Source organism: Corticium candelabrum, chromosome 1 (genome assembly GCF_963422355.1).
Source record: "Corticium candelabrum chromosome 1, ooCorCand1.1, whole genome shotgun sequence".
Lineage (NCBI taxonomy): Eukaryota > Metazoa > Porifera > Homoscleromorpha > Homosclerophorida > Plakinidae > Corticium > Corticium candelabrum.
The window spans coordinates 12,398,683-12,410,627 of record NC_085085.1 but is presented as its reverse complement, the minus strand read 5'-3'; the positions used below and the strand labels follow the sequence as shown (position 1 = coordinate 12,410,627).

The 11,945-nt window shown below is 40.8% G+C and overlaps 1 protein-coding gene across 2 annotated transcripts; it reads left to right on the top strand.

Moving 5' to 3' along the window:
* The first annotated feature begins 652 nt into the window (after positions 1 to 652).
* LOC134196298 (beta-adrenergic receptor kinase 1-like) lies at positions 653 to 11,484 on the top strand. Of its 2 annotated transcripts, XM_062665399.1 has the most exons (23): positions 653 to 816; positions 887 to 963; positions 1,315 to 1,379; positions 2,885 to 2,986; positions 3,045 to 3,119; positions 3,900 to 3,967; positions 5,788 to 5,839; positions 5,902 to 5,993; positions 6,047 to 6,134; positions 6,255 to 6,336; positions 6,412 to 6,464; positions 6,646 to 6,723; positions 6,783 to 6,877; positions 6,992 to 7,099; positions 7,164 to 7,221; positions 8,027 to 8,121; positions 8,178 to 8,244; positions 10,153 to 10,248; positions 10,304 to 10,379; positions 10,448 to 10,537; positions 10,655 to 10,812; positions 10,896 to 11,021; positions 11,083 to 11,484. In XM_062665399.1, the coding sequence occupies exons 1-23, from the start codon at positions 704 to 706 to the stop codon at positions 11,287 to 11,289; spliced, it is 2,121 nt and encodes a 706-aa protein (XP_062521383.1). In that variant the 5' UTR covers positions 653 to 703; the 3' UTR covers positions 11,290 to 11,484. The 2 variants fall into 2 exon arrangements, with proteins under 2 accessions (XP_062521383.1, XP_062521391.1); XM_062665407.1 differs by lacking the exon at positions 653 to 816 and having other exon boundaries at positions 931 to 966; positions 1,319 to 1,379.
* Positions 11,485 to 11,945: the final 461 nt, after the last annotated feature.

Genomic DNA, 11,945 nt, shown 5'->3' with positions numbered 1-11,945 from the left:
TTACCTAGTAATAATATTAAAGACAACACACTACCTTCTATCATCATTTTTCGGACACACACACAAACACACACACACACACACACACACACACACACACACACACACACACACGCACGCACGCACACACACACATTTTTATAATACAATATATTATATTTTCGATGGCATGCCTAGTGCGTGACTACACACAAACATCTAGCTATTTCCAACAATCGTGCTATATATAGTATTACGTCATAGGCCATCAACGAGAGACCCGTACATCGGGTAACTAGAAGCTTCTCGGATAATTGTCACCGTCCTAAAATGGCGCCTTGGCTGCCGACGATTTCGTAGCTATTACTAAGCCTTATCTTTCCTAACGATTTGTAGAGCGTCATTCGTCAAGTGATGCTGTACACGCGTGTACGGTAATTTAGTTAACTAGTTGCAAACACGCATCTGCCGACGAGTTAGATTGGGCTCGCTTTGCCGCAAGCTTCTACAATGTACGTGCACGGTTTGCAGATGCAAGAAGTTGGCAAATTACGTGGGCAGCACAGTTACGTGTGCGGGCAAAGTACGCATTGGCGGTGGAATGTGCGCTGGCCTAGGCCGGCCTATTGCACGCGCAGCTGCGGCGCATCCCCGAGGAGTTAGAAAACCCGGATGTACACTGGAACAGAGTTGTGAAGTTGTCTCGTCGCTACTCTACGTAGCCATGGCCGATTTGGAAGCCGTGTTTACAGACATCTCCTACATAATGGCGATAGAGAAGTCTAGAAATCAGACAATCTCGCGTTGTTCGAGGAACGTTGTCCTTCCGGACGCGAGGTAAGTCCTAGCCGGCTTGTACTAAGTCGCTGCGAGATTATCACTCAACGTGTGTGTCTCTGTTTCTCAGCGTTCACAATGTTATGCATTTGTACTTGAAGGAACGAGGGAGGGTGACGTTTGACCTCATATTCAGTCAGAAGATCGGTAAGTTGTCATCATCTTGACGGAGGCGAACGTGTTGGACTCATGTTTTGACGGATATGTCGACGTTGGTTTTTTTCTTGCTGTTCGCGTGAGGTTTCGTCGAGCTGTTCGTTTGGCGTCGCGTTCGTTCGGCTTGTCGTTGAGCGGCGAAGCCTTTTAGTGTGTCAGTGCATGTACTTCTCTTGGCTCTCCAGTTGTAGGCGTTATTGGTCACTATGTCGGGGTAGGAAATGACAACATTTCTGTTGATTATCTAGTTGGCGACTTTTTTTACTAACGTCGACGTTTGTCTCTCGTGATTCGATTTTGTTTGTCTGAGTTAATTCTAATATCTCGTTTTGCGTTTTCTAGGTTATTCTTTGTACGTGGATTTCTGTAGACAGATCGACTTCTCGCCAGTTCTATTTTATGACGAGGTGTGGTATGAACCTGTATGATATCTAAGCGACATATGCAGGTGTAGTTGTGTGAATTAGCCAATTGAGATTTTTCCTGGTACAGGATGTGTTGTTGCCTTATAAATTTGTTTTCCTTCATGGTGCCTAGATGCACCTGCACTTGTACAAAAACGAATTTCTCAAACTTTTGCTCACGTTTATGTGTGTGATCTGGAGTTAAGGGGTTTGTGTATGTTAGCCATTTCAGAATATTAAATTCTTAGGAATGAGAGGGAAAATAATTATTTATTGTGCACTCTAGAATGACTGGCATACCATCACTGTTTTAGAGCGATTTGGCCAGCAAGACACCCAAAATGACGGTCTGTAAACATAAATGTCAATCTTTGTAGATGTACTACTACACATATAGTAGGCAAAGTCTCTACTGAGGCTGAAATCAGAGCTAGGTGTGAGTACACTAAAAGCAGTGGAATTTTTAGCATCTACTTATCAACTCAAAGCATCTGATAACACAAATAGGACCATTACTCCTCCACCCATTGTAAACTAAATGTTTTGATACGAATCTTTTTTTGGGTTTTCTTTGTAGACGAAGGTTTCCTAGATAACTAAACCACAAGCACATGACGCTGCATTTTAGCTATAACGTCTGATCTTTTGTATAATTAAGAATTTGGTAATCGTAGGTACTGTGTAGTATCAAGAAGTGACTGATTAGCAGGTATGTTGCATTACCTGCATGCAATGAAAGATTCGTAGTGCTGTAGCACTACGTATATTTGCTCGTATAGTAATGCTCATGCCCAAGAATACGCCCACAGTATGGATGCGCAGAATAAACAAAATGGTGTCCGCATAGCTGGTGTCAGTGTTGAGTGAAAGTGCTTACTGCTACACTCATTTCTTTGTTGCAATTATATATACTGATGCTGTTGACGAGCTTTAGGCCGGTGACTCTGGTTTGCGTGTGTAGTGTTACTATATTGCATGTTTGCTGATGTTATATGGATACCTGTACTTTGATCTTGCAAATGATAATTGCGGGCATTTGTAGTATTTCTGTCTTCAGGTGTTTTACTTTAGACGATGACTGGCCATATAGTTTTTGGCATTAAGAGTTATGACATTATTAAATTATGACGTCATCAATGGACATTATTAAATATATGACATCATCAAACATTGACGTCATCAAACATTGACGTCATCAAACATTGACGTCATCAAACATTGACGTCATCAAGCATTGACGTCATTATTTCTGGCTGGTAATTTTTAGTTAAAAGACTTGTCAGTGATGGGATAGTGGGTGATCTAAATGTGTATCAACCAACAATGCAGTCAGTAATTAGCATGACTCAAAGGTCAATTCCCTGTTAGAAGATTTTTGCATGGTGAGACCTTTTACTTCCTGTTCTCTTAGAAAAGTTTATTGTTTATGTAATTAACTGCATTCTCGTACAGCTTATTTACATGATGTGTAGTTTTCTTATTTGCGGTATTTGTATTATTTGTCTCAGATTTTGCAGTTCGAAAAGATGGCCGACAAGGACGAACGTTCCGTTTTAGCTAAGACATTATTTGATTCTTATATTATGCCAGATTTGTTAATAAGAAACCAGGTGGTACACTTTTTGTGTGTGGAGGGTTTTGTAATGACTATTGTTTTAATATTGATAGCTATATTCTTCAGAGGCTGAGAAGAGTGTTAAAGAGCCACTGTTGAAGAATGACATTCCTCCAACTCTGTTTAGTGTAAGATGACATCTAAGTCAGTGTGTTTATCTTTTTCTATTCACTTTGTACACGTGAAACAACGGATAAACAAACACACCGACAGCCTGACACGAACAGAAAATCTATATACAGGACAGCATGCGATGCAGTCAGATTTGTTTGTCGGAGACGTTAGGAACAGTCGTGGTACTCATGTGTGGAGATAGTGCGGTCAGTAAGGGATGATTTGCTTCACTGGGAACTGACTGGTCTGACCTTGCTACTTCCGGGTCTCAGTCTTCTAATGTTCCTGGTGGCGTGAGGCTTTTCAGTTAGTTTAGATGGCATGATAAGTGGTTACTGTTGATGAGAAATGAAGTTATCTAGGCATGTCTCTAGTTGATGCTTCAGCCATTGCTGCAGTTCAGAGAGAGTGACGTTGACTTGAGATGAGGTCATGTGTTTCTTTAGCATGTCAGGGTTTTTCAAAAATATCACGGTGGAGGTGGTTTGAGTTTATGTTATATGTCTGTCTAAAGGGCAAGGCCCCTAACAGTTTATCAAATGTTTATCTCAGAAAATTGTCATTGAGTGTCAAAGTAGATGCCACCAGGTGCTTGTGAAAGCAAGCTGTACTGTACTGTACTGTACTGTACCAAGGTGGTGGGAAGTAGTTACCTTTAGAAGGTGAAGGATGCATAATGCATGAGGGGAGAACACTGATTGCATGATATCACTAGACTGCCTCTTTACATTAATTTACATGGTGACTGTGACAAAGGTAATGTGGCTTAAGTTTGTGTTGGTTGTGTGTTGTAGTTATACAAGTGTGAATTAGAAAAACATCTCTATGCTGGAAACAACAAGTTTGATGAGTTTCTTGTGAGGTAACATCAGTTACTAAAAAATTATGAAATCTAGTTGAGCGCAATTGAATGACGAGAAAGTGAAGCTGATAGATGAATCTTTTTCATCGTTTAACTATGATAAGCCGGGCAGATTTACAGGACATCTAGTACATTTGATTTGGCTGGTAGTTTCTTTGTTTGACTGTATGACCACTCGTCATGAGAGTCACATACTGTCTGCATGAGATGGGTAGACTCAAGACCATGAAGTGGTGTATTACAGTAGGATGCCACTTATCCGAACACTTCCGTTCCTTGACTCGTTCATAACTCTCAATAAGCTGGATAATTGACACCTGCTTGTCACATTTACACAAAAGGTCTGGGACTCGAACTATGCAGCATTTTTTGGGTGTAATAGTTGTCTTGCAGCAGAGAGCGGAAAGTCTTCAGTTTGTCCTTGGTTTTCACGATGTCACACAGTCGATTTGGTCAATTCGATAGTATTCACCAAACGAGAGTAGCTGCAGCCAAATTTCTATTTTGTCGTTGACATTGCCTATCATGGATGAGAACTACATGTGTACTCTGATGCTCATGTGCATTACCGTTTGTGAGCGCAAAGCTAGAGTGAGTCCAAGGCACGGGTCGTCCGGTAGACCAACTGGTGTTCGGATGACATCCTACTGTATAATAAGATTGTATTAATTTCATTGCTGCAGTTGTTGACACCTTGATGTGAGCAATGCTTTTTTGTGCATTGACATCATCTTGTAATTGAGAGTAGATTTGGTTCGCTGCTTGTATATTCGATAACCACATCAAGTTTTAGACATTTTGGTAGTGCAAGAAGAGTAGCCAGTGAACTGAGATTAAAGGAGAACTCTCACCAAATACTAAAACTTGTTGAAAAAAAGATACAAGGCCTGGTGTCTTCCTGCAAGAAACCTACGGTCTAGACAGCCACCGAAGCAGAGAATGGGCAACGAGTTGTTCAGACGATTCCCCGTATGTAGCACAAAGTCTTACTCTCTGGAAGTAACTACTTTAGGTTTAACCATACCAAGTGCTCCTAATGCACCCAAAATGCAGTGAGACATGATCTATGAACTAATCTAAGAAGGGTCTCCTTCCGAGGCTCCACTGTTGTATTGACACAGTTGATACTTGCGTGATAACTTTAGGGTCCCAGTTTGCTTTAGTCAATAAATCACAACTTGACACCAAATGTCTCACAATCCTTACCTTGAAATGTGCACAGGTATCGGTTCCTTGCTAACCAACAATCAGAGCTACGCTCATGCCACATATGGGTACTAAACACGCCCATGCTGGTAAATTCAATGCTTTATTTCTTCATTACGGTAAACTTCTGCAGTAAAGGGTTGCAAAGTGTTGTGTCATGAAGTGACAGCTTTCATCTGAGAGATGGTTGGTTTGGTGAGAGTTCCCCTTTAGCAAAATTAATAAATTTATTAGCAAACTTTGGCAAGACAAATTGTGTATTGAATCGGCTATTTTTGTGCCCAAGAAGCTATTTTATTGAGTCCACACGATCAGAAAGAACACGGAGAAAGTGTCTGTGTGTGATGTGCACGCTGGCGAATACAGAAATACAACCAACGAAAAACTTTTCAGCGTCTCAAATGTTTTAATTAGTAAGCAGTATGTAGTGCAGATTCTTTAAGATTTGGTAGATGATTGAAGTTAGTAGTAGCAACGTCCTGACATTTGTGAGTTTACTAAACTAGGCTAGAAAAGTCTTTGACATTTGGTATTGTGGCCATGTGGACACGCTTTTCTTTCAACCCTCAATGTTGTAGAGCAACAGCATAGTTGATAACTGATGTCCTTTACAGTTCACAGTACGTTCGGTTTTGTCAGTGGAAGAACATCGAGCTCAACCAATCGGTTTGTTTGCAAGCTTTGTATCCGTTATGCTTGCTGTGTGATTGCACAAGTCTCGATTGCAGCCGTCATTGGACGACTTTGTTATTCATCGCATCATTGGACGTGGCGGATTTGGCGAAGTGTACGGTTGTCACAAAATGGACTCGGGAAAAATGTGAGTTGTCTCTGTCTTGTCGTCGTTTATGCTACAACATGTTGTTTGTGTAGGTATGCAATAAAGTGTTTAAATAAGAAATGGTTAAAATACAGAAAAGGAGAGGCCGGAGCTTTGAACGAACGGAATATTTTAGCACGGGTTTGTCGATGTGTTATAATCACACACACACACACACACACACACACACACACACACACACACACACACACACACACACACACACACACATTTCATTGTATGACTGCCCGGTGTACATAGGTCAACAACCCGTTTGTCGTCTGTATGACTTACGCTTTTCAAACTACAGAGAAGTTGTGCTTAGTATTAGATCTGATGAATGGTACGGCACAAAAGTGTCGCATCTCGTTGTTGTGAATCGGCAATTGACTGTTGCTGTTGTTGTTATTGTTGTTAGGTGGCGACTTGAGTTATCATCTCATGTATTACAGACGCTTCTCAGAGGATTGGGTCAGTCATAATCAGTAGAATATGAATTAAACAATTTACTAATGTCTGTGAGAATGGAAGTGCAATCGCATTGTATGCTTCCTGCTCAGACACTGACACCAATCATAACCTACTAACTGCATGAAGTCGATATTTGCTAACTTGATATATTAACATCAATTTGTTTGTTTTTGTGGTGTAGGTCAAGTTCTATGCCCGAGAGATTATTCTCGGCCTTGAACATCTACACAACTTACAGATTGTTTATCGAGACCTCAAAGTGACTATCGTGTCGTTGTACGACAACGCGTCTCTTGTTTGACTGTGATGTGATTTCAGCCTGCCAATTGTTTGCTCTCTGAAGACGGTCACCTGAAGATATCGGATCTCGGGCTGGCTTGTGATATTTCGTCATCGAAACCGTCTGAAAGAGTGTATGGCGACGTTGATTGTTGATTGTCTGTGTGTTGGTCTTGTAGGTCTAATGCTGTTGATGTAATTGTCGTTACGTGTTGCTGTAATTGAGGTGAGGATGGTTTGTTGGTTAGTGGTACACTCGGCTATATGGCTCCCGAAGTGATTCAAAAGGATGTGGAGTATGACTGTCGTGCTGACTGGTTTTCGTTTGGCTGCATGTTGTTCAAGATGTTGACGGGGTAGATTGTGTTGGTGTGTGTCGTTTGGTTTATTGCTCTGAATGTGATGTGGTTGGTGTGGCAGGCATTCTCCGTTTGGAAGTCGAGATCGTGCAAAAATTGACCAGCAAGTTGAGACAATGGTGTGTAGACTATATGGCAGTTTTGGATTCTGATGGAAAAATAAAGAATAAAACTAATGACTGAAAACGAAAATAAGAATAAAATAAAACTAACTAAATAAATAGATAGAATATGAAAAATACAAAAAAAGTTAAAATAGAAAATAAAAAATGAAAACAAAATAAGAAATAAAATGAAATTAAAAAAATATAGAATAAAAATGGAAATGAAATAAGAATAAATAGAAAAATAGAAAAATATAAAATAAAATGAAAATTAGAAAAAATTAGAAAATATAAAAACATAAAAATTAAATAGAATAAAACAAAATAAAAACAAAATAAAAAATAAAAACAAAATATAAAAATGTAAAAATATAATAGAAATAAAATTATAGTTTGAGTAGTGTGTTGTGTTATGTAGTTGTGTTGTGTTGTAATAGTTTGTTGTGTTGTGCTGTGTTGTGTTGTGTTGTGCTGTGCTGTGTTGTGTTGTGTTTTATGTATTGTGTTGTGTTGTGTTGTGTGTGTTGTGGTGTATTGTGTTGTGTTGTGATGTGTTGTGTTGTGTGTGTTGTGTTGTGTTGTGTTGTGTTGTGTGTGTTGTGATGTGTTGTGTTGTGTTGACTTGTGTTGTGTTGTGATGTATTGTGTTGTGTTGTGTTGTGTTGTGTTGTGTTGAATTGACTTGTGTTGTATTGTGTTGTGATGTATTGTGTTGTGTTGTGATGTAATGTGTTGTGCTGCATTGCATTGTAAGTTAACATTTTAACTACTACTGTACTGTACTGTCAATGCATGAGTTTGCTTACAGTCTGTCTTGAAGGATGTCGAGATTCCAGATGGTTGGTCAGATGAAGTTGTCATGTTGGTGCTGTCCCTACTGCAGAAAGATCCTGATTACCGTCTGGGACTTCAAGGGTAATTGCTATGAAGTAGTATGCTTGTTACTCAAAATCAAGAATGTGTCTTCTCAGAGCGGGATCCGTCAAGCAACACCCATTTTTTACTGGAACCAACTGGGACGATGTGTTTGCACTGAAGGTGAGCTGACCATATAAGAACTTAAGATTTATGTATGTATATAAACATGTACTGTAAATCAAGAAAACTTCGGTAGTGATTAAATTTTGGTATGCACTGAGATTTCATTTCGATGTGTATTATATTTCGGTATGAACAACTAGTACTAGTACTGTACCCATCTGCGTGTCTGTACGAGGCCAATAGAGTGCTCACATGCATACTGTACTCAATGTCTGGGCTTTTGAAATGGTTGTCGACAGCCAATCCCCGCCTGAAGGGGGAACATTCTCGGCCCACAACGTTTGGACTACCAGATCCCAACGAGGAGACAAGCAACAACGCTGGTCTATGTGCAAGCGCAAACGCAGAGATCAACAAGACCTGGAGTGAAATTGATGACAAAAGAGGCAGTTGGAAACGTCGCGGTGAGTGTGGCTGCTACAGTGGAGAAGAGAGAGCAAAGATGGCAAGGTATGCAGATGTGCATGGTTTGCAGGCTGCTGCCAAACATTTCTCTGCCAAACTTGGTCGAAACATTCCTTACACTATGATCCTGTACTGTTCACACAAAGCCCTGTTCACACAAAGAACCAGTTGCCTTTACCTGCTGGTACTAGAAACTAATATAATCTAGGAGACAAAATTTAGGTAGCGATTAAATTTGGTAATTTCGAAGCTATACTGAATATACTGAAATTAAATTGCTACCGAAATTCTTGATTTACAGTATTGAGGATTTATTTCTTGGAGGTATCGGTTCATATATTTGAAATTGAAGTGGCTTTATGGGTATCATTTTAGTACAACTGTTTTGTGTAAAGTATCCTGTAATATCAATTGCTTTCACAGTAAGGGGTCTGATCAGGCCTTGTGCTTTCGATATGAGTGGTGTAGTGTTTTCGATATTTGACATGGTCATATAAGTCTTACAATTGTCAGGTGCACTGGTTGCATGTATTCCTCTTTGAGCCTGATTTTGATTCTATCTGTAGGCTTGTCTTGTCACTACAGGCTCGTAGAACTTGGCAGTCTCTCTGTTTGCTGCTTAGTGGTGTTCTCTTCTCAGTGGCGTACACAAGGGTTTTTCTCTATTGCTAGCGATACCCCTAGCTTAGTAATGCAAGTGTTGATATGTATGTATGACTTTGTGGTCACTGGCATGGTTGGCTTACATAGTCATTGACTCAACTTATATAAGTTATTGATAGTGACGAATAGTAACTGTCTAGGAATGGCTGGCGGTGTCAATGCATTTGCTCATTCCCATGGTCCCTTATGATATCTTGGCTCAGAAGCAATAATGCAAAACATGAACGGCATTGGTGAATTCTCCTGCCTTTCTTTTCTGTGTGTTTCAAGTTTGAACCTCTAAAATCGTTTGGTGTTTTAAAAACATTTTTGGAGTATACCGCATTTTGGTCTGACTGACCAACTTTCTTGCTTTTTGATGAACAAGGTCACGTGATAAATTCTCCTCCCCGTTGGTATCCTCACGTGGAAGGACCACTGAAAGCAAAAGAAAGCGTATAGTGTGGAGGCTTTAGGCGGTGGCTGCTGCAAAGATCCCGGATGTTGTAAACTAAAATTCAAGGTACCCTAATGCGCGCGTGTTCACAAAGAGACTGCAGTTGTTCTACAGTCCGCGTCAAAACTATTGACACATTTCCGGTTTACTTGTACTATTTTTGGAAAGTTTTCTAGTTTTGCTATTTACTAAGAAACCACGCCAATTTTTCTCAAACAACTGAAAAGCAGTCACAAAGCTATTCCATATATTTTGTATATTCTGTACAGTTGTAATAATATGTGTGTATACAATTATATACATACCTGTAGCGGAAGACAAGGTATCTTTGATTTGATTGAACAAGACATATAGGTTTGTCTAGACTAGTTCATGGGTCATGATTTACTGTTCCCGTGTAGTATCCGCCTCCGTTCATTCCACCAAGAGGAGAGGTGAACGCCATAGACGTCGTGCACATCGGAGTGTTCGTGAACGATGAAGTGAAAGGAATCAGGGTAGGCCAACACACGCCACTCAGTTCACTACATCGCTTCACGGTTAGTGCTCTAGCTCTCCGACCAAGATCAAGATAACTATAGATCGTTTAACGTGGTGATGTCAGCTCACTGGCAAAGAGAAATGATCGGTATGATGTCGATTGGTCTATCATTGATGCTCGACTGTGCAACTCACCTTATTTCGATTTCACGACAGACACAACTCTCTTCGCTCTCGTTAATCAAGAAGCAGATCGCGCTGAAGCAAAGAAGCTTACCAAAATGAAGAGAAGCAGTCCCGACCAGAGTATATATATATATATATATATATATATATATATATATATATATCCATACACATTCACCATACATATCGGCTGTGGTCTATAGTTCGCTAAGTTTTTCTAATTTGTCTACCTTTTAGGTTTGATTTATGACGTCAAAGCCGCGATGCGACAAACGAACGATTGCATACTTCAAGGTTACATGCGCAAACGGGGCACGCAGTTTAGCGTGATGGTGTGGAATAGGCGATACTATCGACTCTATCCTAACCGACTGGAGTGGAGCGAAGACCAGCACGTACGTCGAGCACACATTTAGTGAAGTGTAGTGGTACCGTATACGGTCAGTAGCTTATTACACAGTGACTTGTGGTTGTGCAGTTGCCTGTGTCTAATCTCATAACGATGGAAAGCGTTCAGGCGGTCGAGGAGATGTGCGTTAAGCGTATCAAATGCGTCCGATTGGTGATGAAAGGAGAGATGGGCGAGCACGTCCTTCGGCCGAATGTATACAGTAGCACACGTCTATCGTTTTGGTTTGTTTCCATGATTGTTTGTCGGTCTGCAGAGCCAGATAGAGTACGAAGTTTGGTTGAAGCAACTCGGTCTCGCTTTCGCGAACGTAGCCGACATGATCAAGTGTGGACCGAAGGCGTTCCAATGCTCGTACATGGAAGCGAAAAAGAACGGTCGTCGTGTGTTTTCCACGTGGCCTCGTCGCCGTCTGTCGAAGGTTCTCTCGATACGGGCACAACGAGCTGGTACGGCGGTGTAATGATAGGTACAGTATACAGACTTATATTTAAACTATAGACTTTCTCTCTCTTTCGCTTGTTCGACTGAATCTCATTGAGAGTGACATTTATATTTGCTATGCTATTTTTGTACCGAGTGTATGTGTGTGCAGTAACACGGGCAAACGATCTATGTAAATATCTAGAAACGACAAATGCAACAGCACCGCCAGCGGTCTAAGGACTTACGAGCCTCGACACTAGGCCCCCTTTGCTTTGGGTGGTCCGACTGCACGAGGATAGCAACGGGACTGCATCACGTGATACAGTCCCGTTGCTATCCTCGCGCGGTCGAACCACCGAAAGGAAAGGAAGGCTTAGTGTCGAGGCTATGGACTTACTGTGTCATGAGTAAGCAAAAAGACTTCATGCCCTAGCGCCCTACGACAGTAGATCTATAGACACACCTACTAGCTATAGCTAAATCCGGCTCGTATTACAAATCAGCACTCTAACTAGGAAGCTAGGGACTATGACACTCTCAACACAATTCCACATATCGATGCAACTACCCTTGTCTTGTAACTTTGGGTTGAGTTCGCGAAACAATGTAGCACTTATGTTTGTCTGAAAACAACGTTTAGTTTATTGCTAGCTAGAACAGTGAATCTATGCGTGCGCTAACTAGATAGTACCA